This window comes from Xiphophorus hellerii, chromosome 10 (genome assembly GCF_003331165.1).
Source record: "Xiphophorus hellerii strain 12219 chromosome 10, Xiphophorus_hellerii-4.1, whole genome shotgun sequence".
Taxonomy (NCBI): Eukaryota; Metazoa; Chordata; class Actinopteri; order Cyprinodontiformes; family Poeciliidae; genus Xiphophorus; species Xiphophorus hellerii.
Window position 1 is genome coordinate 10,185,104 of NC_045681.1, and position 27,317 is coordinate 10,212,420.

Consider the following 27,317-nt stretch of genomic DNA (forward strand, 5'->3'; position numbering starts at 1 on the left):
GTGTGATAACTTTAGAAGTTGACTTATGATCCATGACGCAAATTAAATTTGCTACCACTCACAGTGAGACCATTTTAATGAATAATAAAAGAATCTCCAAAGCTCACTGTTAGTGAACTGTAAAAACTGGTATTTTTGTTCACCAAGTATCCATAGCAACCTTTGTTTGGACACCATGCCGTAAAAAAAAAACTTTTCTGAGCTTCCATCACATTTGCTCAAATTTGCTGAAACTTATCTAGAGTTATTACCTGATTCAGATCAGACTATAGCAGTTAAAACACTTGACGGGTCTAGAGCTTTGGTCTGCAACCTATTTAGCTCAGTGGCTAATTAGGTTGCAGTAAGTAAATTATGGAGTTACAGGTTGCAGACTCCTGAGGGATGAATCTGTGAAGAAACACCCCATGCCCACTGTTAAGTATGGTGGAAGACGCATGATACTTTGGGCCTGTTTCTCTTCCAAAGGCCCTGGGATTCATATTCTGTGAAAATCTGGTGACCTCTGCAAGTATACTGAAAATGTTTGATCAGGTTGACAATCCAAAACATACAGAAGAATCACCACAGACATGTTTAACAAGATGCCCACAGATACAAAAAACGTAGAAAGTGTTACAAGCGTTTTTTAAGATTTAAAAGTTTAGGATTTTGCTAAAAAGTTATTATTTCCACTGAATAAATGTCCTTAAAATAAAGGTTGGATTTTACAGTAGTAACATAATTGGGATTGTGCCACTGTGATAAAAGATGAATTTATGTTGAAGGTTTTTATAGATCTTCACCAGGAAATAAATTTGAATTCCTACCAAAGTCTGTAACTCTGTCAAGAATGAGTCAAATTACCACAGATAGAGCTGAATTTTCTAGATTTGTTCAGAATAGTAAGACAGAATTATTATTCAACATATAAATCTGTGCAGGAAATAGCCATGAGGCTGGTGTCAGCTGCATTCCCCTGACAGGTAATTAAAATTTAAGATTCTGCTGTGTGTGTGTACATATGGGTGCGGTTGGGTGTACCTAGGTTTACAGTGAGTCGGACTCGGCCGCCGTCCAGCTCCAGACGAAGGGTGTCTGCCGAGTTCCGGGATGTGGTTGCCATGAGAATGCCGTAGGCCCGCTGGGAGCGAAAGCGTAGCGAGATGTCCTCCGCCTCAGTGTGCATCGCCACAGGCAGCTGTACCTTCATAAACTTACTGCCGTCGTAGGAGAGGATGGTCGCATCTGTGCAGGAAACGTACAAAACGGAGAAATGGCAGAGTGGTGATTGACGGAAGGGGGAAGAAACACGAGGTAGGGGAAGAGAAAAGCACAAAAGCATTCTCTGACAAAGAGTGAATCAGATTTAAACATGACAAAGTATGTTTCGGTACTGCCGCACTCCCTTATTTCCCCCGTCGCGACATGTTGAGACTCAAAACCTGCTTCTGACAAAATTATCCCGTCACTTTCCCAACCCTGATTCATCATCACTCCCTCGCCTTGGAGGAGAGGGTGCAAAAATAGCTGCAGCTGGTTGTCTGGCCCCATTATCCGCTTAAATCAAAATGCAAGGTGCCGAGTGTGTTAGCCACCGCCGCTGACATCCCGGACCCCGGAGTCATAATGTAACAAGCTCAGGTGATCCCACTTTAATGTCTTTTGCATACTCATTTGCATATTCATAATCTTCTCTCCCTGCTACCTGCTGAGGCCAGTCCCCAACTGCTAAACTGTTTACCTTTGAGAGTCCCTGTTTTTATTGGACAATTACATCCACACAACTACATGCGCTCTCCATGCATCTGCATCGTTATCTCCTCTCCTCCTTCTTCCATTCCCCATATATCTCTCCACGCAATTTATGCTTTGGATTCGCTCACCCTGTTTCTGTGGGAGACGGTTGAAACTGAGGCAAAAAAAAAACCAGAAAAAAAAAAAACAAGAGAACAGGAAGGGAGTAAGGCGTCATGAATACTGATGAGCTAAGAAGGAGGGAAAGAGAGAGATAGTGTGTGTGTGTGCATGTCAGAATAAGTGAGTGAATTTAAGTGTGAACAGAGAGGGGTTTAGTAAAGTGAGAGCAGGGGGAGAGAAAATAAGGACAGAGCACGAAAGGGAGGAAAAAGACGAGGGAGAGGCAGCAAAGCTCTTGGCTAAAATGCAAATGAATCCTCATTAACTTGACGAAAAAAAAGAAGGTGGTTGGCCTGTTATATCACAGATAACATAACTAACAGCCACACATACACCCACTCGGGCGCACACGTGCATACATTTTTGATAAGCGAGACAGCTGACTAAATTTTCCAAACCACAGCACCTGACTCACAACCAGCCAAACAGAGGATGGAGAGTCAGTGAGAAGGAAGAGTGCAGGTCTATTTATGCCAGGAAATGGAAAAGAAAGCGACAGCAAAATGCACACTGGCTGTGTCACAAACCATTAAACGCCTGTAGCTTCCACTAAATGGTTCATACCAGGAAGAATAAGGAACAAAGATGGTGGCATCCAATATTTTCCCTGGTGTCAAGGACCTCATCGTGACTCTAAGGCAAAATATGGCTTTATATCTTAATTTCTGTCTAACCTTATCTCTGGTGAGCAGATCCCAACCCATCATTTCCATATATGATATGTTAAGTAACAAGTTTAAGTCCTGTAAAACAATCTATATATATATTAACCACATCATTGATACCAGGAAGGTTTGATCTCTGTTTGTATGTTGATTTTATTAAATGTGAATATAACAGCTGAAGTCAAGACTTATCAGCCCAGGGAAAGTTTTCTCTATCTGTTTTTCTCAACTTTGTTGATCCTGTATGAACTATACCCTCCATTTTCTAAACTAAAAATCCTGACAATATTGATGACTTTTAGTCATTCTAAACATCAGTAATTGGAATTTATTGCGACAACAATGAATTTTCATCATACTAAGAAATTTATTATGGTACGTGATGAACTATATGGGAAATGCCCACCCTTAACACCAACAACAATGACGCTCTAAAAGTAACCTAAATCTGATTTTCTTCCCGTTCTGATGCTGGGTTTGATCTTCAGCAATTTATCATCATCTAATTGGCTGATTCACTATTCGTTAATAAGCAGCTGAACAAGTGAACTAAATAAAGAAGAGGGTGAACATTAGATTGAATTTTGCTGTGACGACTTGCCACCAAATGTAGCACTTTTATATAAAGCACTTCCAGCGAAAACAATGTGTTTTTGAGTTGTTTTACAAACTACATGCAGTTTTAATTCAGCAATTTCATATTTTCAGGATGTTTTTAGTTCTTAGCTGTGGAAGTATGGTTAAAATTAATTTATGTGGCAGTGCTAAGAGTTGTTTAAGTCTGGATGAAGAGAAACTAAGTCCCACCTATTGACATACTTTTACACTATTCACTTTTAAATTACACCGTTTTGTACATTACAGTATGTAGATATTTCCATCAGAAAAAATGCAGTCATAGGTCTGTAATCCACAAATTTTTCAAATGCAAATGTGTGCAATATACTCCTTTATTTCAATTCAGTATGCTATAATTTCTTAAATGTATTCTCTCTCCTCAATGTGTAGGTGGTACTACTTTATGTGTATCTATATCTGGGTAGATATACCGTTAGTCTTAAAAATGGAAAAGATTTTTCTGGTCCAGTCAGGTTTCAGGTATCACCTGCTCTGTCCTGATGTCAAACTGTGGTTATGCCTGGTTGGAATTACTGTAACTACATCTGTTTTTTATAAATACCTCTAAAAATAGTTTATATTAGCAAAATAAACCACTGAAGCTCCACAGATCAGTTGAGAAAAAACACATGATATCAACACACTTCTGTGTCACGTTATAGTTCTACCCCCGAAAAACCGGATTATTAAATAAAGGTTCCTAGGCACTGTAATCAATCTAAGAAAGAATATTTTTTTATTAAAAACTATTTTTCTCCACTAGATAAATGTACTCAAATTAAAGTAAAATTTGTCAAATATTTTTCAGTGAGATTATTTTGCACCTGCAAAAAAAAAGTGTTATTTCAATGCTTTCTACTAATTTTTATCAAGGGTGCCATAATAATAGAGGCCACTGTAGATATTAAACATTTATATGAATAAATTATTAACAAGGCTAATTTGATTTCTATTTAAAATATTGCTTTTTTTCTTGTTGACATTTCTTCTCAAATTATTCTCTAAACCAGTTGTAATTAGAGGTGGGTAAAAGCAAGAGAGACACTAAGTATAATAAAAAGGGAAAGTGATAGAGTGGTGGTAGGAGGCACAGTAAAAACAAAACATTTACATACTACTACCTCCTTGCTTAGATGGCATGTGCTCTTGTCTTTCCCATTTTAAAGAGTGGCTAAGAGAAGTGGAAATCACTGAAACAGAAACTTCAAATTTGGAAATTTATAGATTACAAAATTCCTTCAGTTGAATTCCTTTAGTTGCATTCATTTCAAAGAAATAATTATGAGACTGGTGATTTTGTTGACAACAGTTTTTCAAACGTGGGATAAGTTTCCCCAATTAATATACAGTATGTGCCTGAATCAAAAGGTAGGATTTTTTTCCTAATTTTTCATTGTGAAATCTTATTACTGCGACTGAGAAGAAGCATTTTATGCATAGTGGAACAGAAAACATTAGTGTATACATTTAAATTTTATTTAATTCCGTACTGCATTTCTATTTTGCAAGCCTTCAGAATTGAGTATTTTATATTCTTTTGTTATTCTCTTAACTCATTCTGTCATCATATGAAAGAAAGGCAAGATGAAACTCAAAATACGTGGTGAAATTAAAAGAACCTCTGTGCCGAAGCACAGTAACTGTGTTTGTTTAATAAAGTAGAGAGAGAGGGGATAACAAAGCGAGTGGGAGAATGAGGAAGAAAAAAAGAGGGATGGAGAAACCGCAGGTAGAAGGCATAAACACGGGCAATCACTCCCTCCATCTGCTTCTCCATCTGTGCTTCCTCAATCCACTGAACCACCAGTTAGTGACCCCTCAGTGCACACAGAGAGGGATGAAGAAAGATAAAGATAGGAAGAAAGAGCAACGGAAAACAGGAGAGAAGGGCTCGCTTCAGATTCTTGTCCTCTGAAATAAAACATTTTCATATCAACACCTTTCAGGAAGCCTGTGTGCATTTGTGTGTGCACTGTATATCTGTTGTTAGATGATAGTACAATCATCACTTGAGACGCATCACTGGTTGTGACACAAACAACATTTCGTCCTTATTTTTTTTTTCTTGTCTGACTCCATCTCGCTTCTTCCAACAGGCCTCTATCAGTCCCTCTGTCGATTTGCTTTCGATGTGAACTCATACCTTTTCTCATAACTCTCTCCCTCTCAGGCAGATTTTCTATTCCCATCTCACACTCTGTCATATGGTGGTTCCAACCCGGTGAATCCTCCCCCTCCTTCTCTCCTCCCTTCTCTGTCATGGCTCCCGCTCCCCGCTTTCTGCACATTTCCTCTCTCATCGATTCCCAGTCACTACATCTATAGCCGTCCAATAGCCCTGTCTGCAGCTCTGCTTCCTCCCACCACTTTTCTTTCACCTTTGTTCCTTCCTCTCCGTTTTCTGCCTGCATTTTACTACTCTGCCTCCAACACAGAAAATGTGTACTTTTGAATAAAATAGAAAAACAGATTCAGCCAAAGAGATTAAACCAGAGCTACTACTATTATTTTGCTGCTGAGCATTTTATACCAACACAATTAACACACTTAACATACGTACCTGTTAGTGGGTTGGAGCAGGACTTGGTTGTGTGCAAAATTGGTTAAGGTTATCATTTAGCAGAGAAGGACCACTTTGTCTTATTTAGCAATAATAAAAAAAAATCAGAAATCACATTTGTGGTTCCTCAAAGCTTAATTCTCGGGATACTTTTATTTAATATCCAGATTAGGGGTCTGCAACCTTTACAACTTAAATTGACATTTTGCTCTCAGGACAGCCAAATGAAACGTATTTAGATTCACAAATGTTACATAATTTTGAAAAACACAATATCTATTTCAATATGTTTATCTTTATGTTCTAAAGATGTACACTTTCTTTTAAAATAAGCACATTTGAACCTAATGACAAGGAAAACAGATCTAAAAACATATTGGTACTTTTAGTGTAATTTTTTTGTGAAAATTCAGTACATATATTGCTGGAAAAAAAATAAAAAAGCAATAAAAAATTTGCATCTGTTTTTAAAAACATTAAATAGTTCATTTTAATTTTTTGCCAAAGTTTTTAAGAGTCATTATGGAAGGTCCAAAGAGCCACTTCCGACTCCGGAGCCACAAGTCGCAGACCCCTAATCTAAGATCTTCCCCATAGGTCAGATTATGAAGAACCGCTAATTCTCTTGCCATATGTATTCTAACATTGCATTTCTTAATCAGGACACAAACACAATCCCTTTCAACCACAAAGTGTGTCTGAAACATCAATTAGTGGAATGAGTCAGAATTTCCTCTTGTTTGTTAACAACAGGAAAATAGATCCCAGCAGACTTTAAGTAACTGCACCGGCTCCCTGTTTGAAAATAGTCGACTTTGAAATCTAATTACTGGTCAATAATCTATAATCTAAACCCCTCAGGTCAAGAGAGACCACTCAGTGTTCACAGGACCAGAACTACAGAAAGAGAGGCAGCGTCTAGTTTCAATGCTCCTTAGCACTTGATATATACAGAATACAGTTAAATTGACCTTTTCTTATCTATTAATTTGTTTTAAATGTGATTTTACTGTTTATGTATTTATTTTTTTTATGTAATTTTCTGTAAAGCACTTTGAGTGGTAGTCTACCAATATGCCTGCATAGCATCTACCCCTATCTGCTGCGCTCTTCTTCTGCCCTCCTCTCCGCATCAGAAGAGAGGCAGTTGAGGGTAAACTCCATTTCAGCTCTTTTATTTGAAAAGGACTTTAGTCACATTTTTATCTACCATAAATTTTTATGAGCGTGGCTTTTTAGCACATCAGAGCGAGTACTGTCATGCTGATGTAATCTGCTAGGATGGGGCCTTTAAAGGAATAAAAGCATAACTCAAAGGTATAATGAATAAAGATTTTATGGCCCAGTATAACTGATGATCATAATGTATTTTCGACTGTGGACGAGGGTGTTTCTGACTAGGACTACTTCTGACTTTCCGCCCTTTATCATCCGTCTTCTGTCACTCATTCCATAGGCATTATTCTCAGGATGACAAATGACATATCTGTCATTACAGCTGCATTTTACATCATGACATTTGAAATATCTTTCACAAAATGTTGGTGTTTAAGGCTGTTTTTAGTTATCTGACTCATCTCTATTGTGAGAAAGAGAGTTTGTCATCGACGAGCGTGACAATAGCCTGCCAAGAGTCCAGTTGAAGAGTTTATTTCTCACCATCTTCCTCGCTAGCGTCTCGTCATTCTCACCTCGCTCACAGGAGCGCCCCAGGTATCCAGTACCGGAGCAGTCGCAGACGTAGCGGTTCCAGCCCTCCCTGCAGTTGCCGTTGTGCTGGCAGGGGTTGGACAAGCATTGTTTGGGCAGCTCTCTGGAGCACGAAGGCTTCACTCCGACCGCCCGCTGGGCCTCAGCAAGCCGCCTGATGTCTTTACTCTGCCCGTCCACAAACAGGTCTCTGATGCAGCCTACGTAGCCGTAGTTCAGCAGGGCTGTCCACACCTGAAGAACAAATAATCGTTTTTTTTATTTGCGATGCGTTTTTCTTTTTTTGCATATTTATAAACATGTTTCAGTTCTTGTTAGGGGTATAGCTCCTCTATATTTTTGTCATATGTTTTGCCAAGTGCTGTCTGGTTGTTTTTGTACATGTGAAGATGAGAGCTTTAATGAATGGGTTGGTGTGGTTCTGTACACCATTTTATGATCTGGTCAGCATTTCTACTCCTGTTGACACATGAAATGTAACAAGGTTTAATCAAGATTAATTAAAAAATTGTCATATATTTGTAGCAGTTATTATACCTTAGTGTGAAAATTAGAGTTGCAAAGGGTCACAAATATTTTATGCAGGGGTGATTTGACTTTTTAAGCTAGTTTTGGAGAAACCTTACATTAGATATAATGGTACGTTTTATGCCATGAGAGACTAAAAGCATTCACAGACTATAAATAGAAGATCTGGCAAAGTAGATTGAAAACCAAGGAGTCTGAATTTGTAGCAGGATGGTAATGCAAGGAAAAAGCAAGTAATAGATGGCAAAACCGATTCTACACTTTTGCTTATCACCTGTGCATAAACTACCTAGAAATAATGAGTGGATTCTAGTGTAGAGTGAGCTTCTTTCATGAAGTTCGGACTCTTTGCAGGTGGGAAAAGGCGTCACTTTAAGGCACCGCGGATCTATCAGAACCATCATGGTTAATTCTGCCATTAATCACGTACGAGCAAAGTGCCACAAAGAAAAACACACATCATCCATCAACTTCTGGTTAATGCAGAGCCTAGTACGCAGTGTTTTTCAGCTGATACGGTGGATTTTTGTATCCATTTTAGATTACCTTATTTGAGGTATCAGCCCAGTTGTGTTATGTATTATAAATGTCGGCATAAATGCAGCTTTGCCGTGAAATCTGAGTAAGGTATCTAGCAAAAGAATCACCTGATATGTGCCTTAAATGATGCAGCACATCTTTGCATAGCTTAAACTACTGTTTTTTCCCCCCAAAGCTTAACCTCTAAACAGGAGCAGCAAAAGTCCAACCAATTAAAAATTAATCAGACAAATAATTATCTATTGGTAAAGTGATTTGAGAAAAATCGAAAATGCCTATTTTTGCTTGGATGAGGCAAGTTAAATAAAACGCTACAAAGCAGGTGGATCAATATAGTGTCCAATGACTCCAGTCGGATATTTTCTTTCAAATAAACTTAAATTATTTATGTTAATCAACTAACTATATAACCTCGCAAAATTTCAGCTTTATAGCATTACATCCATAACCTTCAGTGCATTTTACTTTACAAAATGATACATGCTTCTCGAAGTATTTGATCCAAAAAGTGTGCTGATCATTTGTAGTTAGCCCGGTCGATGCTTTGTGGAACCACTTTTTGCTGCAATTAAAATCACACTTTTTTTGAGGTTTTGCGCTTTGTACATCTACAGACTGAAAGTTTCGCCCTTTCTTCTGAAGTTCGGTTAAATTGGAAGGAGAGAGAATGTTTTAAGTATTGCCACTGATTCTTGATTAGAGTTAGATAGAGTTAGGTCAGGGCAAGTCGCAGTCATGAAATTCTTTGATCTATGCTCTCTTTGTACCTCTGGCTCTATGTTTAGGGTCGTTGTCCTGCTGCAAGGTGAACATACGGCCCAGCCTTAAATCTTTTGCGGCCTCCAAGCTTTTCATTCCGGATTAACCGGCGTTTAGCTTCATCCATCATATCTGAACGTCTTCTCTAAAGAAAAGATTGCTGTGCTGCTGTGAAATTAAATATGCCACACACAAACCTCTGTGGGGAAAATGAGTCCGCCGCGATCCTCAGGAAGTCCTCCGAGGTACAGCGTGTCATCCAGGTCCAGGATCTCACTGTCCCCCGGAGCCGTGTACGCCGTTCTCACGCTGTTCACCGAGATGGTTCCTGTGTACATCAAAACAACCTTTAAAACTGTGCTGACCTTCAGCGTGATCATTCGCATCACAATCTACAGAGTCATCATCACCAACGTCAATCTTTCTCTTCCTCATCATCACCCACACATCACTGTTATAGTCAGAGGCAATTAAAATCCCAAACTACACTTGTCTTAGTCATCACCCTGAAAGCTGGGATGTGCTGAGTAAAAATTTAATAATAATTCGATAACTTCACTTTCTGCGAGTCTTAGTGGACCTTACTAAGTTATTTTAATAATGAACAAACAGAAAATACTTTATTAACCCAAAGTATTGACAGCTTAGTCAATTAGCTTACCTGAAACTAAAGATTATCTTGGTAATTAATTATTCTATCGATTTCTCTGACGATTAATGTATTAGTCAGATAAGAATTTGCGCATTTTTTATCTGATTAAAAATTGCTAAATGTTTCCTACAAAGGCAAATGCTTCAGATTTTTTATTTAACCACTTCAGCCTATTTATACAATATTATAAATACATTGTTAAAATTGTTAAAAACAAATATTTGCTGAACTATTTTTGTTTTGCTTTGCTTTTTTAGCTCTAGTATGTGATTTAGTGCTTTAGTTAACTACTAAAATTTCAGTTTTTAACCTAAACATTTTCATGATGGCGGTTGTAGTGGATAAAGTAACACAAATGCTTTGATTTTAATTGCTCTAAAACATTTTTTATGTTTCTCTCTAAAGCCTAAAACTAATTAATCTTGTCAATTGAAGTAAACAAAAAGGGTCAGAGTTGCATTCGAATGTTTTTGCTGACCCCGGATAGGAGACTTTGGCCATTTCTGTGGTAGAACAGAGTAATAATAGAAGAGGAGTTGCATATTTCTGCTAATAGTGTTTTATTTTTGGAGCATATAAAACAATTTAATTAAGCCCATGCTAAGATGAAGTGATGGCGCTACAACAGAGAGTGACTATTTGTTTTTGTTTTTTCTTTATTTTTGCCAACTCCAGCTGGGCTAAAAGTGCTACATTCAATATTGTGCCACCAATAAATCATTAATTCCCTTATTTTCAGACATTTATTCAGTTACAACATTCAAACAAGACCCCTGTCAAGAACACTGGCAGCCTCTACTGAAGGCTTTTAGTCTATAATTTACACAGAGGTAGAACAATAGCTACACAAGTGCAAGGCTCCGCGGAACAAGCTGATTAAAATAAATCTTCGGTTTTTCCAAGGCTCTCTTTAAGTACACTGAAAGAAATAGGTTAAAATTACCAGCAAGACTTTTCTTTAAAATTAGCCACATTTTTGTTTGATATGGGTTTTTATCTATAGAAAGTTATCATGGGCAGCTTGTATTAATTTATTTTACAATTTAGTGGAGAAATGTTAAAAAGTCAATATGGTGACATTACAAAAAGCATAAAGCTGTTGATCTGAACTCTTTTGAGTTCATCTGTTTGTATTTTTGTTTGTTTGTTTGTTTTTTAGGTTTTTTAATCAAATTTCTCCTAAATAACAGTTTGTGAAAGGCTAGAATGCAATAAAGCTCAAATGCATCAGACTTTTGGTCAAAATGTGTTAAAAGTTGTTTTTCTGACGTTATGTTTACAAATCTAAGCTGATCAGATCACATCTTGCCCTTGTTGTGATGTCATCGACCCAGACACACAGAAAACTATTTAGCTGTTTTAACATCCTACAGGTGAAAAATATACTTCATTAACCAGCAGTATTTTCATTATCAGTGTAAATGATGTATATTTGCTGTATGTTTCTTTTGATTTTAAAAAATATATAGCAGATATGTCTGTATAGATGTGTTTTACGAATCAATGCTTTAAAAAAAACAAAAAAAACTCTTTTAGGTCAATTGCGGTCACTATCTTGAATAAAATGCCTGCAAAAGCTTCAGGTGCATTTAGGAGCTATGAGTCATTAAAATATGGGAATCATTTAATGTTTACATCACATTTCAGAGAAAGTTTACCTGAGCGTCCATCTCTCTGGAAGTCAACGTGATACCATTCCCCGTCGTTGACCTTTTTGTCGATGGCCTTGGTCTTTGTGGTCCCAGATCCCATGTCCAGCAGCAGGTACAGGTGACCATCCAGCATTTCAATGGCAAAAAAATCCACCTGTACAATTAACATAAAAATCATCAACACGCTGGGAAAATGGCAGAAAATGTAAAGTGCTGTTGCATGTATGCATGAGCAAAAAGTCCAAATGAAGATGTCTAATCCGATAACATTGGTCAACAGCCAAAAAATTGTCAGAGTTTTTCAACTGTTTTAGGGTCATTTTGATGTGCTGAATCCAAAAATCACATTGGTTTTGCTCAACCAGGTCAACATTAGAAACTGTGGATGCAACATGAGCATCAAAATGCATGACTTGTTCTCACATTTGGGTCGATTTCCAGAGAATCTGGATTAATGAGTGATGAGCAGGAGGAGAGATGAAGATATAATGTTCAATTTACATGTACTTACCCTTATCTGTGTTTATTATTCAATATACAGAAATCAAAGTTTGTAATATTTAATTAATACACTCTGTTAGAAAACTTATTTTAATCTCTTTTTTGGATGAGAAATATTAATGGAGATTAACTCATAATGTCACAAAAATGTCATCAATTTTGTCAGATCAGATTTCTCTGAGTCAAATTAGAATAAAAATCTGACCTGATTGAGAAAAATGGATGTAACTTTTGGATTCAGCAGTGCAAAAATAATCCTGATTCAGTTGAAAACACACAGACTTTCAGAAATATATTTTTGTAACCCAATCATCTCACACACACAATATCTCTCAAAACATATATATTTGTAGATAACATTCACAGTATCTAACACATCTAATTTTGATAATTAGCAGAGTTTAAAAGCTTATGAAAAGATGAAAAAAGAAGAATTTTTGATGCAGAAACGTAATACGGCCATGTTTCAATCTATGAAGTCATAGAGAAAATAGCTGAGTGGACAGTTTCCCGGTGGACACGTCCTCTACAAACCTAGATAAAATTATGAAACAAGGCCAATATTACACTGTGTGTAATAATCACTGCAATAATATCATTCAGTTATATTTGGGAGAATTGTAGAAGTGTGATACCCTAACATAGATTTTTTTTTTTTACATTTTCCAAGGTGGATGCTCTAGAAAAAGATGAATCTATTTTAAGTTTTCTTTTAGCATCTTTATCAATGTGGAGGAAACTGTATCTTTGCCTGCAATTATATTTAAAAATGATATTTTTAAGTCATGACTTAAAAATATGAATGAGGATTCACGGTTTTCCACTAGTTGTCATTTTAAAACCTAAATATCGATGTCTTAAAAAATCAGAACTCAATTCACATACAAAAGACGATTAAAGAAATATTTTTGAGGGGCTCAATCTCAAATTTTTAATTGGACAGAAAAAAATAACTGAAATTCAACATAAAGCACAAAGGTTTTTACTTTGATTGGCGAGCAATCAAGCAATGTCTTTTGATTAGCTATTCATGGTTTTAATCTGTTTCAGCTTAAAGTTGGTGGTGGTGCTTTGTTAGCTTCACCTTGACGGTAGGAGGGGTGCGGGGGTCTTTGCGCTGCTGTTGTCTGGGTTTGCCATGGCTGAAAAGCATCAGCCCGTTCGGCTCTGTGGTCCTGAAGTCAAACGAAATGGATCCCGCCTTCTTCGCCATCCACTTGTTCAAAGCCACGAATGACTCTGGGGTGTCAAACGTCACTGGATCCAGCGTTGCCACGCTCTCGCACTTAAAGGACACCACACCACTGACCTGTGAAGGTTGCAGAAAAACTAAAATGTAAAACGGTTTGAGACATTCAGCACTAAAAATCAAGGCCAAAAACGGCTCCTTTGTAGTCTGAGGCTGAAATGAAGCCAGCTCCCAGCTGTGAACAGAGTAGAAAACCAAAGAGGTTGAGTGCCTTTAACAAATGTAATCCCATTTAGTTGAATTCTTTACAGTTAAAGACTCATGGGACATGGCAGGGGGTTATGATACAAAAAAGTGCATATGTTCAGTGTGTAAGAGGATAATGCATTGTTTAATGTAGTTAAAAGTGAATACCTTCATCTTTGGGTCGCCCTCTTTGGCCAGTCTTGAAAGCTCCAACCGTACATCGTTGTTCTTGTATACCACCTTTACAGAAAGAAAATGAAAAAACAAGCTTTTAATGGTCTTATGTGTATCTCAGTAGTGAATGAAGTGAGAAAAACTTGAAGACATAACTCATCCATAAAACATAAAAATGCACGTGTATATATAGTAACAGGATTTTATGATAACCCAACACACAATTGAGCATAAATCTGAAATAAAAAATTAAGAGACCACTTAAAATGTTTATTTAAAGTTATATGTTTCAGTAAAATGAACATTGTTCTGACAATATGTTTCGGAAATTCCAAGTAAACATTTTATATTTCTTTATAGAAAATAGTCAAAATAACAAAAAAGATGCAGAGCTTTCAGACCTCAGATAATGCAAAGAAAGCAAGTGTATGAAAACAAGTGTATATTTAGAAACAACAATACTAATGTTTTAACTCAGGAAGAGTTCAGAAATCAATTTTTGGTGGAATAACCGTGAGGTTTTCAATGGGGTTCAGTGTATTTGTGAAAAGTGAGACGTTTCTTCATCCTCTACCAGCTTTATACACATAGAAACTGACTTTTGTGTTCATTCTGCTCTATAAAATAACTCAAGCTCAGTCAGATTGGAGAAAAGGTACCAGTTAACATAAATTTTCAAGACATCCTATATATTCCTATTTTTTTTAGTCTGGACTTTGACTGGGCCACTTTAACACATGGATATGTTTAGCTCTAAATCAACTCTGTCTCTTTGAGTTTCATGATGCTGTTTCTTTTCTAATGCTCCCTGTCAAACCTCTGAGGCCTACAGCTTCACTTATTCTGATTTTTGAAGTCACATGGATTTTATTTGACAGTATCAGAGTAAAAGGGGGTGAAAATATTTGAAAACCATGTGTCATTTTCTTTTTACCACACAATTATTGTCTACATTTTGTTGTGCTATTGCATAAAAACTCATTTAAATACAGTACATAGTATATATGATTGTGAAACAAGAAAATGTGAGAAACCTCAAGGCTTCGCTGTATTCCTTTACTATCGCCACATTTTTTTCCAGTTCAAATGTTTTTAGCATTTTCATTCAAACGCAGCAACCTTAAGAGCACGCTGAGCTTCTTTCAGATGAATCCTCTGAAACATCCTGACCCTGCCACTTTCATAAGAGGTTTTTCAATTTTATCCTCTTTGCTTTTGCTTTTCTCTAGTTCCCCCTTCTTCGACACAGTCTGCATTATCGCTGAGCCGCGTGAGTGTAAAGAGTGTGCCTGTGCTGAGCATTCTGATGCTGACAGGGACAAGCTCACACAAGCTCCTCTTTAATAAACCAGATCTTCTCATATGACCTTTGAGCAACAACACGGACTTTCCACCGCTGTTTTCTCATTTACTGTTCGTCAGGGGCATTTGGGTGTGTTTGCAGTGATACTAAGGTGACTCTTGAAAATAATAACTTCTGCAAAGTGGTGTTAGCATGTGGGAGCGCGTTTGTGTGGAAGAATGAGCCTACGGCGCATCGAATGCTTAGAATTGTTATAGCCGCGATTGTTCACGCATGTGATTTGCTGCATACATCTTAATTTGCTCACATGGATTATCATATCATTGTATTAAATATGCAAATTTGGCAGTGGAGGGTTCCCTTTGACTGTGGCGGTCTTGTTTAAACACCATCAGTCTTAATGAAGCAACACAGAGAGCATTCAGCGCCGATACAGATAGCTCTCTGTTTGGCACATCATCTGTCGGCTTGTTGGGTTGTTTGTTTATGCCTCTGTGTGAATCCTGTGAGCGAAAGGGAAACTCAGTCAGGTTGTGTATTACATAAGCAAGACGATCTCTGAGAAAAGTGGTTTGCATTCAAAGGTGCACTCATTTTGGTTTGATCATTTTAATTTTCTCTGCATTTTTGGGCAAATTTGCGCAAAAGACTACATTTATTGGCATAATGGTGTGTGCGTTTGTGTGTTCTCGTCGGCATGTCATGCTAGTCTTTGCTGCTGCGGCGTTGTGGCCCATTTCAAGCAGAGCGGATGGATGGAGCGTCTCTGTGGCGTAGCTAATTAGCATGTTAGAGCTTAGTGCTGTATCTTCTCCCTCAACGACACTCATCACTGATTCTGTCTGATGCTGGATGGGTTGTGTGTGTCTGGGACTGTTTGTGTGAGTCTGCCAAATGGAAGAATTTCGGTGTGTGCGTATTAGAAGATAATGTGTGTGAAATGTTTGTCTTGCGTGACAGAGAGAGAGAGAAAGGGGGAGAGCAGTAGAAGGAAACAAAGCATAAGAAAAAGAAGTCTATTTTATGAAAACTTAAATTTGTGCAGGATGAAAGCATAAAATAAGACAGGCTATGCTCAAAAGTTATAGTTTACTGACTCTTAATGAAGGGAATAAATTAGGAATACAGCGCCTTGCAAAACTATTCATATTTTAGAACTTTCTCACATATTGTTTTGTTACAACCACAAACGTCACTGCATTTTAATGGTCTTTTATGGTAGACCAATACAAAACAGCAAATAACTGTAAAGAGTAATTCTATCAAAGGTTCTCAAGTAGATCTAGATCTGAACTTTGACTGGGCCATTCCAACATATTATTATGCATTGATCTAGTTTTCTCTGGCTCTATATGTTTAGTTCATTGCTGCCCCAGTCTCTCGTTTTTTTGCAGCCATTTCTGGCCTTTGGAAGGATTTTGATGTGGATTTCAATTTTTGCTTTGTAAAGACTGTAAAGACAATTTTTTTTTAGCATTTTGCATTTTTACAGAAAACCATGAGAGATTTTTTTTTAAATGTTCAGTTTATAAGTAATTCAGTAAATTAAAATCTGCCAGAGGTGTGAATTGTTTTGAGCTACATCTTTTCACCACTATCACAGTTTTCAATCACAATTTGAGTGTATATTTACACCATTGAGCATGCATCGCACCTCTCTGAGACAACCCATGAAGTTGTTGCTGACAGGAGAACCAGGAAGGTCCGCTGTGCTGGGACTTCCTCCCACGTAGAAGAAGTCGTCAGAGCCCAGCATGGTGTAGTCCTCCTGCGTGTATCCCGTCGTGGTCAGGATCCCGTCCACGGAGATCGTCACCTACACAACAAAGCACAGGGAAAGGACACGCTATATACTCACACCAAAGGCAGCGCTAAGCGCTAGCTAGGCGCTGACCAGCCAAATTAGCCCCCGTTACTGTAGTAACCAAATGTATGTGCCTTCTGTTTGGAAAAGCCTGGATTGGTTTTGGAGAAGGGATGGTTGTGCTTCTGGTGGGATTTGATTTAATGCATTTGGATCAGTGCTGACTGTGACGTTTTACTGAGCAGATCTGATTGTGGTGATGCTGGAACTAGCATAATATTTGTGCCATATTACTCCATGTGGTCTGGCATCTTCAGACTGGAGATAGCAGTCAGTCCATTATTCAGCATGGTGACTCTGTGTGTGATTAACTTGGACTTGCTGAAACTCAAAGCTTTGGCGCACCCAATACTGAATTTGTACTCTTGACACTTTCCTTTAACTTCAACTGCAAATTACTGACATTATATAATAAAATAATCCGTCCTGCTTTATGCAGAACCAGAGTAAGTATTCTTCTTTCTTTACTAATTAATGTTTTCTTATGATTAGCTTCTAAGCTGCTGTACAGCTTAGGTAGAGAAATGCAGTAGGATTTACTTACTGGTATACAAACAACATTTCCCCTAAATGGTTTACCTACAGAGACACTAGTTCTCCTGTAATTAAATTAGCTCACTCTGCTGCCTAATGGCCTCTATAGGGGCTTTTAGCTGTCACAGAGATCTAATGCTGTCACATGCAAGTTGCAATTACTTTTATCACTCAGATTTTCAGCAGTACATTACTGACCATGTTAAACTACCTATAAAGCTTGTGAGCACATTACTTTCCCACTAAGATACAGTGTTAGCATCGCCAGGCAAATTTTGCCCAGCCAGGCAGCTGTTAGTTAGGTATTCACAGGCATCTTCGTGCTACACAGCAGGTGTTAGTGCTATTTACTGGTTAGTAGTTGTTAGTTGCAGCACTGCTGGCAAGCAAAGTGGTGTTACTTGTGGTGGGTTACTGAGATCAGGGTTAATGATTTTTGATGCTGTTAGTAGGTGTGATGATGTCATGTTGCTGTGTGAGTTGTGATGATGGTGTTAGTTTGTGGTCTGAGGGGGGTTTGTTGGATCAGCGAGTCTGAATGAGATGACACACAGAAGAAAACACACGTATTGGTGTACATACAGGTGTTAGCAGGGCGAAGGCTCATTCCGCACACACACACACACACACATATATATAAAAATAGCAAAAAGACATGCAGCCTGCTCCTCTCTCTGCATGCAACCACTGGCAAAGAGGATACAGGAGATCAAAAAACAAAGAACGGCATGACTCAGAGGCACCATGAGGAACATGCATGACAGATCGTAGGACGAAAAATTCAAAAGAAGGATAAAAGAAAGGAGGGAAGGGGGAACCTCTCAATCAATTTGTGGAATAATCAGAGAAGGATTTCTTAATCAGGACATGCAGGGAGGGTGGGGCTCGACATTTGCGTGCATGTGAGAGATGAGCCAATCTGTGCACGCCTACAAGTCAGTCACAAAGTGATGGAGTGAAAAAAAAATCATAGAAATAGGGGAGGAAAGGGATTTTTGTTATAAAAACGTGGTTGGCAAGGAGAAGGGGAGAGAGGCTATTTAAACGTAAGAGATTACCAACCGCATTTATCCTTTTATTGGTTTATTTTTGATGTCTATGATTCAAAAGGAAATAGACACGGGGAAAACCCAAACTAAGAAACAATTAGAATGATATCTACCGAACAATGGAGTTTGTTTACCATAGCGTGTCCAATGCCTGAGTGCTTTGTAGGAGAGGGGGAGAAAGGAAGGCAAAAAACTGTGAACAGAACAACTCCGGGAACAAAAAAAAGGAAAAAGCTAGAAGGCCTCTGGTGAGATTAGTAGGTTGGTTGGAGTGGTTTTGCTAGGAGAAGGGCACAGGTTAGGTTAGTAGAATGAATCATTCCATGGATGGTGGTTAGTTTCACTAGCAGGTTAGTTCAGTTAGTAGTCAAGTTAGTAGTACAGACAGGCAAACGGTCGAGGCAGGGCATAGGAAGCACCTGAGTGCCGGTGGATCCTTAGTGTTTTTCTAGTTCACTCTCTCGCTTTATTTGTTCATTTACACACTCGCTCACAAGCACACACTCGACTGGGAAAGCACTCACCTAGAGCTGAAAGCAGAGCTGGCCTGGTGGTTAACCCACTGTAAACTAAGACCGAAACCTCAGGTGTTTTCTTACTACCACAGCAACGCTGCAGCTGAACAACAGTGCGCTGACGGCAGTTTCTACATTGATTATTTTCTTCCTGCGGACTACAGTCTGCCCTTCATCTGCAGCAGGCTATGCGGTTCACCAAAGTCAAACACACACAGAAGCTGCCTAAAACTAAACAAATTCGTCAGTTCAATCTGTGTTACAATGCTTAAATATAAAAAAATACATTCAGGATTTATTTATTTTTTTATCAGTATTTTCATTTTGAATTTAGCGAGGATAGAGCTTTGGTTTCAGAAAATGGTTAGTTATGGTTTAAACCAATTTTAAATAGCCTGAGGTGACATTTAACCATTCTGACATAAAAAGGCTTTTTAAAAAGTAAAACCTCATCGTGAAAAGCCAAAACCAAGCTAAAACTTTGTAATTTACTCAATTATCTCCATTTAAAATGCTAATCAAACACCAAACAGCCATTGAAAAGTAGAATAAAGTTTTTATAAATCTCAAATTTGGTTGTGTTTAATGATTCAGTAAAAAGTTGATTAGTCTGACTGTTTTTAATTGAGTCTAAAGATGATAAAGGAGCAAAAACACCCAGCTAAAACAGCCAATTAACTTTGAGCAGAAAAGTAACTGAAACGCAGATGCTAACTTTAGCCGTTAGCAACTAACGGTTAGCCAGTGGCAATATTCTTGGATGTTGTTTCCATCTACCACCAAAATGTTGTCTAATAAATTATCTAACAGAGTTGGAGGCAACTGTAAGTGATTGCTGAACAGCCTGATGAGCTAACTCTGCTAACATAATAGCAGTTAAAATGACTATTTTCTAATTTTTCAATCAAATTTTACAATCTTTATGGAGTCAGAAACTATCAATGTTAAAGAGACAGTTTAAGAGTTAGCAGAAAATTAAATTAGTCTTTATTTAATTAAATTCTAGATTAGTTTCTCCCAGATGCTAACACCAACAGCTTAATAAGACAAAAACTCCTCCAGTCTAAAAAAATCATTAACGTCATTTATGCCAACAGTGTTTTATGAATCTTTAAAGCGTTATTACATTTCCACTGGGTTTTTATTAACACAGAAGCAGGTGATTAGTTCATGAAAATTAGGGTAGGAGGTGGCGCACCTTTAATTATCTTCCTGTGTGAAACACATACTGAGAACAAGATTAGTGAAACATTTCTAGTCAGGGTAAGTAACAGAAAATGTAGGAAAAAAAGCTTCATAAAACAGTATTCAACTATGAAATATTTTTACTTGTCGTGTGAATTAAATTTTATATCAGACACCAAAAAATATGGTCCTGTGTTTTCTAAATGCTCCATATTTCTGTTGTTTCAGGTGGGAAAATAGTTGACGAAAAAATACATATTTTTGAGGTAAAAAAAAAAAACATATATAAATATATATGACCCACAGTCTTGTCACTAAAAAGACATTGTCAAAAAAGACAGTGCCAAGTAGTATTACTCACAAGACCATCTATTCTGGAGAGAAATCAAGCTTAAGTGAAGATATAAATCAATAGATTCTCAGTTAATTGTGAAGTTGTTACCTAGTAAACATTTTATAGTTATGATTCTATGGCTGATCACCATGGAATCACTTCAATGAAAAATATTATGGGGAATAATTAACATATAATAATTTATTATACCTCCATAGATTTATGTGCGGTATTTAACCAATAAAATGCCGGTTCTATATTCTGATGTACTTCCTGTCTTTTTTTTTTTTTTTTGTCCCTCTGTTAATTTAACTCTTTATCATTGCTTCTCCTTTCCGCTCGGCCGCTCACTCCTCTCTCTACCTGTTGTAGTCTGGTTACCTGTCTCAGGTTGCGGGTGACTTTCACGTCGTGCCAGGCGTTGTCGTTGAACTTGCCGTTGACGGGCTCCACCAAGGCTTCGAAGGCCCCAGAGCCGAGATTAATGACAAGGGACACAGCACCATTCTTTAGTGCCAGGTTCACGTAGTCGGCTGACTTGCCCGTGTGCAGCATCAGGCCGTTGCGCTGCAGCGTCTTGAAGGACAGCGTGATTTCGTCGCTGCTGGACTGGATGGGGTTGGGCGACAAGTCGTAGCAGAAGTACTCAGAGCCCTTAAAGGTGGCAACATACTCCTCACGAGCTATAAAGAGAGGCAAGTGGGGGAAAAAAAAGAACAAATGCGTTTGTAAATGTTACAGGGCTGTTGAACATTATTCTAATGATTAGCACATTATCTCAGCTATAATGCCTCTTCCCACACTGCTCTTCATAAACCGCTCAGGGAAAGAAAATGGTGGGTGTTCATCAGAGCCAGTCGAGTAAAACAAATCTCAGCTGGCTGGTTAAATTTGATTCCAATGCTCAGTACAAAAACATATTCCTTAAGATGCTGAAAATGTTGTTATTGTCAAGCAAAGCCTCACTGATGCCAGCAGTTGGAAGAAACACTTCCTTCAGTACCTCTAATCGCACCATGGAGTGGTGGGTAAACAAGCTTTGATCAGTCATGTGGGTTAGAGATTAAACAGTGTGGATATGAGAGAGACAGTCGTGAGAGTAAAGCGTTCCAAACTCGTTATGAAACCTGCCACGCTCTCTTTTGAGAGAACAGCTGTGCTGGCAGTCGAAAGTGATGTGGTCTTGTTTGACAACAAGGCTCATTTCTCGACGTTCGGGAAAAGACACAATTTTTTGGTGTAACTTTGTGCGGCAGCAGTCGAGGTTTGGAGGAATTTGATAAGGGTGGGAAAAACTGCCAATGGAAATGGAGAAGAGCAGTCTGTAAGCTTCATGGCAGCCAAAGCCAATTATGGTCCCTTGCAAATATATTCATAGCCCTTGAACTTTTTCACATTTCGTCACACAACCCAAATTGTGATGCATACTGCTTCGATTTTATGTGGTACACCAACACAAGGCATTGCATGATTATTAAGTAAAGTGGAAATGATACATGGTTGTCCATTTTTCTTCCAAATAAAGATCTGAAAGGTGTGATATTACTAATTAAAACCCAACACAACCAACTAACTTCAAATTAGTGAAAAAAGAAGGCCCTCAGGTCACAAATTTAACAAAAAACTGTCCAATTTCAGTAACATTGTTTAACATGTAATGTACAAACTTTATTTCAATTACCCAGATCAATAAGTCATTGAGAAATTTATTCTAATTAATATTCTTTACATTAAAACAGTCTAAACAAATCATGTTAAGGTTAAAGATCTTCCTGCTCAAATTTAATGCTTAAACACAATATACAAAGAAAGTTACAAAAAATATCTCTAGAAAATGTTCTTGATGAACTTTCTGGCATTTAGCAATTGGAATAATGTTGGTAATTCTAACTGACCTAAAACAAGAAAAGTGTAGTAAGTGAGAGAAAAAAAGAGTTTTTCTTTTTATTAAGCTTATAAAAATATCTGGTTTAATTTGTTAGTAATGTTTTCCAAATTTAGGCTTTTAATCAAACGCTAAATTGCACTTAATTACAAAACTGCTACAGTTTGAATATCAAGCACTTATCAAACCTTGAAAACACCTAGCTGAAATTCAAGCATTTTCAAGGATTTTAAGCACTAGTACGAACCCTGAACATGCAAAGCACCCAGAATACATCTTTGCTAAAATAAAACACAGTTGTGGAGGCATCAAAGTGTGGTTGAAGTTAATGAGAAGGTGGATGAAGCTAAAATTTTAATGTCTAATGGTGCTTATTTGAGCTGATTTTACAATATTAATTCAGAGGGGCTGAATGCAAACATACATTCTCCACTTTTTAGAGTTTATTTATGCAACATTTTGAAACCCACGTATCATTTTCTATCCCCTCCTTTGTGTAAGTCTGTCGCATAAAATCACAACAATGTAGACTGAAAATTTTGGTTCAAACATGACACAGTGTGAAAAAAGTTTAAGGAGTATGAATCCTTTTGCAAGCTGCTGTGAAATTCAGAGAACCAGGCATTCGGCCAATGGAAACTTACCTTGAAAACCCTCTGTGACCTCCAAGGACACTAAACCAAGGTTTCACAATCCATCATACTTAAGCTCACATTTACTTATCTACTCTTACACCTACTCACACATCAATGCAAAGCAAGCAGAGAAAAAAAAACAAAAACATGCAAGCGAGAACAAGAAAACAAAAACGATCGCATAAACAAGTAAGAGATGACATTATCTCTCCTCCACCAAAGCATCACCCTTCCTCTGCATCCCAATATCTCTCACACCTCCCTTCTGGCGTCATGCCACCATTCCTCTCCACACATCTTGTTGGTCTCTTTTTTTTTTCCTTTTCTTTTCCGCTCTCTTCTTCGGGCACAACCACCATCTTGTAGTTCGCCATAACGAGGAGAAGAGAGGAGGAGTTTAACGCAGACCAGGTGAAGCCGCAGAAAGACAGACACTTGGCAAGGGAACCACCAAAGAGTCCAGGGGTAGAAAGGATCGCCACATAATGAATAGACTGAAGTGTAATAGGTTATTAAGGTGGCGAGAGGAAGGGAGAGGAGCGCCAGAATGGAATTGCACTCGAGTGAATGTAATGCAAAGAGAATAATGAGGAAAAAGTGAGAATATATCACAATTCAAGGGCCAAATTGTGGCAAATTGTCTTTCTGTGGTCCTGCTGCATGAAAAAACAACAACCCAGAGTGTGAATGCCAATATACGAGTGAGAAACAACACGTTGTTTGCCAGCATGTGTGAGAGTTCCTCTGGTGTGTGACTCCTTCCCTCCCAGCATGTTAATTAAGACTGTGTGTGTGCGCCTGCAGAAAGAAAACACTGTGTGCAGCTCTGCATTTAGGCATGTGAAAGTGTGCACGGGAAACTACATATTTTATATGTGCATTAAATATGTGTGGGTGTGGGTGGGTGCTGGTCTCTGTAAATATTGGTGTATAGTTGTCAGAAAAGCTATTACCAACTCAAGGCCTGGGGCTAGTCTTTACTGAAAGAGCGAGGGAAAGGGAGAGAGAGAGGGGCACACACAAAAAACACACACTCAGACTGAAACAACAAGCAACAGTGTTAACACAATCACACAAACACACAAAGTCAGACAGATGTAGATGAGGTGCCAACAAAGAAAGAAGGGAAAAGGGGATGGCGGTGTGTTTACAATGAGAACACACGCAGGCGTCCAGCAGCATTCAGCGGTAATTTACAGAGGTGCCATTAGGTTTCAGAGCGCTGCTCCGCTATTCTGTTGTTAATTTACAGACACGTCATTAGAGCAGACAGGAGAACATAAAGCATCTCCGCATCGATTTGGACGTCCCGGCCCGCGAACGCTCGCTCTGTTACATCACGCGTGCAAATCAGAAGGGCAATGCATACGTGGGGTTACGCGAACGCGACGGAGACCATGTGTTGAGCGTGCATCTGAAACAGCCTCCTCCCCTTCATCTCCCTCAAGTGGGCAGGTTGGAGTGGATCTGTTGTAGCTCAGATTAATGGAGTGAGTCAGTATTAGCTCAGAGTAAACACTGAAGCAGACACCGACATACACACCACATGTCACACTTCATCCTGTGGAAAGCACTGTCGATCAACGCCAGGGAGTCGGAGGATGTAGGAGTACAGGAGTACTCCTGACACGGAGACGCTCAACAATTACCTGAAATTAACAATAAACTAAGGAGAAGAAAAACACAATTTCCAAAATCTAGTGATCTGCAAAAGTATTTATTTTTCTTAAACTTTGTCCCCCAAACTTCAATGAATCATATTTGTGATCGTTTTTGTGAAAGGAGTGCATAATTCTGAAAAAGACTTGAGACTGCGGCTGAAGTCTAATAGATAAAACATCTAGTAAGTCTGGAAAATGGTGAAGCTAAACCATTTTTGGTTTAATATCACTAATACTCAGGCTTTATTACTATCTGGCCAACAAAGACATCACTTAAACATAACCTGTCTGACAAGCGAAACCATTTAGATCAGAGAATATTAGGGCTACATGATATTAGAAAATCTTGCTACATGAGAATATTTGTAAATATTGCAATGACTATTTTAATCTTCATCTTTCTCCTCTTTCTCATGTGGGCATCCTAAACTCTGTCCTTTAGCATTTGTCTCCAGTGGGACCAAATATGAAAATGTTAAAGAGGTATGAATATCTGTGTGAGGCACTGTGTGCCTGTTTCAAATACTATCACGAGCTATAAATTTTTGTTGAATTTAATTGTGGTAAAAGTGGTCTGAGGTCTGTCTGGCTTTTATTCGTCTGGCCTTGCCTCTCAGAAACCATCTCAACAATACAGTCTGATTAGATTCAGTTGAACAAACAACAGAACAGACAGAGTCCAACCCTCAAACTGGATTCCTGTCTCCAGGAGATTTAGCTGGTTAATTTTAAAGATGAAGTGAAAAAAACAGCCAATTTTTCTTTTAAAAAATGTCAAACATTATTTTGCTTAAGCTGTTATAGAATAACCATACAAACAAATAAATCAGTTCTTAGTATGTTTTTTGGTTTAGTTTTAGTGAAAATCTTTCAAAATGATGTTCAAAAAATAAAAACCTCTGCTACAAAATGAGAAATTAATTTTCTTTGTTTCTTAAAACCCAAAGCTCAAGGAGAACAACTCTGTGATGCCAAGGAATCAGAGATCAGCTACTACTTCAGCTGTTTTCAGATCATGTCCTTCCTGTTCTGCCTCTTCTTTACTTCCTGTTGTCTTTCTCTCCTGCTTCACAGTTTCTTTGTCTCCTTTGGTCACTCTAATGCCTGATTGTGTTCTGTTTCGTGATTGATCGTTTCTGTTCAGTCACTTATTCCATTACATTCCCTCTGTCTCTGCTATCTGCTTTTCTCAATCAGCTGCTCTCACTCTGGTTGATTAGTCTCCACCTGTGTAATGTTTCACTGATCACCTCTCCTCAGTATATATCCCTCTTTGGGTGAGTCTGTCTCTGCTGGTTCTTGTTTTGGATTTGGATTTATCCTGCTCTTCAGTATTTCTTCATGTGTTAGATTTTGGTTCCTAGATTTTTGGACTCTGGTTTCAGTTTTCATTAGCCCCCCTTTGCCTCATTAACCTTTTTAGAACTAAGTTTAAAATCTCCACCTTGATACTTTTGCTTATTTTAATTGTACACAGTTCTTTAAATGTCCTGTGAGTAAATATATATTCCTATTTATCCATAACAACTGGAACATTCAATATCTAGCAAGTTATTTTCACAATTTACTGTCTATTAAGAGTTCCCCTCAGATTAATTTCACTTCCTGCTACGGGGGGGGTGAAATTACCATAATGACCCCGATGTTGACTGGAAAGTGCAACGTCTCCCCTTTCAGAAATTTTTCCAATAGTGCAAAGTGTGGTGGAATTACGGTACTGCAAATTTGGCTGGGTTGTCGCAGATATGTTCAGTCCGGAGGGTTAAACTTCTTTATTTTTGCATCCTTATGTGCCTCTTATCGACCAACATTTTGGTCCTACAGAACCTAAATAATGTGCGTGTACTGTACAACTATCTTTCACATTTTGCAGTTAAAACCTACACAAGATGTAATCTAACTTTACATATTTTGCTTTTTAATGTGCATTTCTGCCCTCTCCAGATATTTATTCACATCTGCACTGACATCATACATAGGCTATCATAGGCAGTACTGTGAATTAAACTGTATAATTTCATTTTTACAGAAAATGCCAGCAGGGAACTGTATGTGCGAAGATACAGCTGAAATGTCCACTCAGGTTCTTCACTTATTTGAGATTGATCATACCTCCTGTTTGGAGTCCATGCATAGCCAGGAATTTAAATGGGCCCAGACTTTGCTTTGCAAAATTTTCACTATAGAAATACGTAATGCATAAATAACAGGCAACTCATGTCTATGCTTTAGTGTGATTTTGTATTCAGAATAATCTTTTTGTCGGTCACAAGAATCTCCTTTGAGTCAAACAGTTGTAAATATTTAATTACCCCTTATCCAACTGCTAACAATAGTTGCCACCTTAAATGTTTTGCCACTCAGCAAAGCATGAAGGAGGTGGACTATGCAGAAACGTGCCCTGACTGAATAACCTAAAAATTCAGTAATTAGAAATTAAAATATGCTGTTTTTCATCTGGAACTGCTCTGTTTTGGGACTAATGTATCCGAAACACTAAAACATTTTACTATTTTCAATATTCTTTAGTATATGTGGTGTCACTTAAGGAAGAAGACATAAGGTTAATTATTTTGGTTTTTCAAATTAAGTCAGAGGAAGCCCAGGTAGGAATCTATGTGAAAGAAAACTGTACTTACAACGACCTACGCAAAAAAGA

At 38.0% G+C, this 27,317-nt stretch overlaps 1 protein-coding gene across 16 annotated transcripts in view; it reads right to left on the minus strand.

The window, feature by feature from the left end:
• Positions 1-27,317, minus strand: part of nrxn1a (neurexin 1a) — an 85,603-nt gene that overhangs the window by 36,640 nt on the left and 21,646 nt on the right. For 10 of the 16 annotated variants that reach the window (XM_032575118.1, XM_032575125.1, XM_032575117.1 and 7 more), the window contains 9 exons: positions 20,859-21,160; positions 18,578-18,601; positions 16,651-16,812; positions 13,688-13,759; positions 13,169-13,393; positions 11,590-11,737; positions 9,477-9,607; positions 7,434-7,686; positions 1,024-1,227 (listed from right to left, as the gene is read on the minus strand). In XM_032575118.1, coding sequence (XP_032431009.1) covers positions 1,024-1,227; positions 7,434-7,686; positions 9,477-9,607; positions 11,590-11,737; positions 13,169-13,393; positions 13,688-13,759; positions 16,651-16,812; positions 18,578-18,601; positions 20,859-21,160 — 1,521 coding nt within the window. The remainder of the gene's footprint in view (positions 1-1,023; positions 1,228-7,433; positions 7,687-9,476; positions 9,608-11,589; positions 11,738-13,168; positions 13,394-13,687; positions 13,760-16,650; positions 16,813-18,577; positions 18,602-20,858; positions 21,161-27,317) is intronic. The other 6 variants (XM_032575123.1, XM_032575122.1, XM_032575119.1 and 3 more) reach the window with 1 other exon arrangement.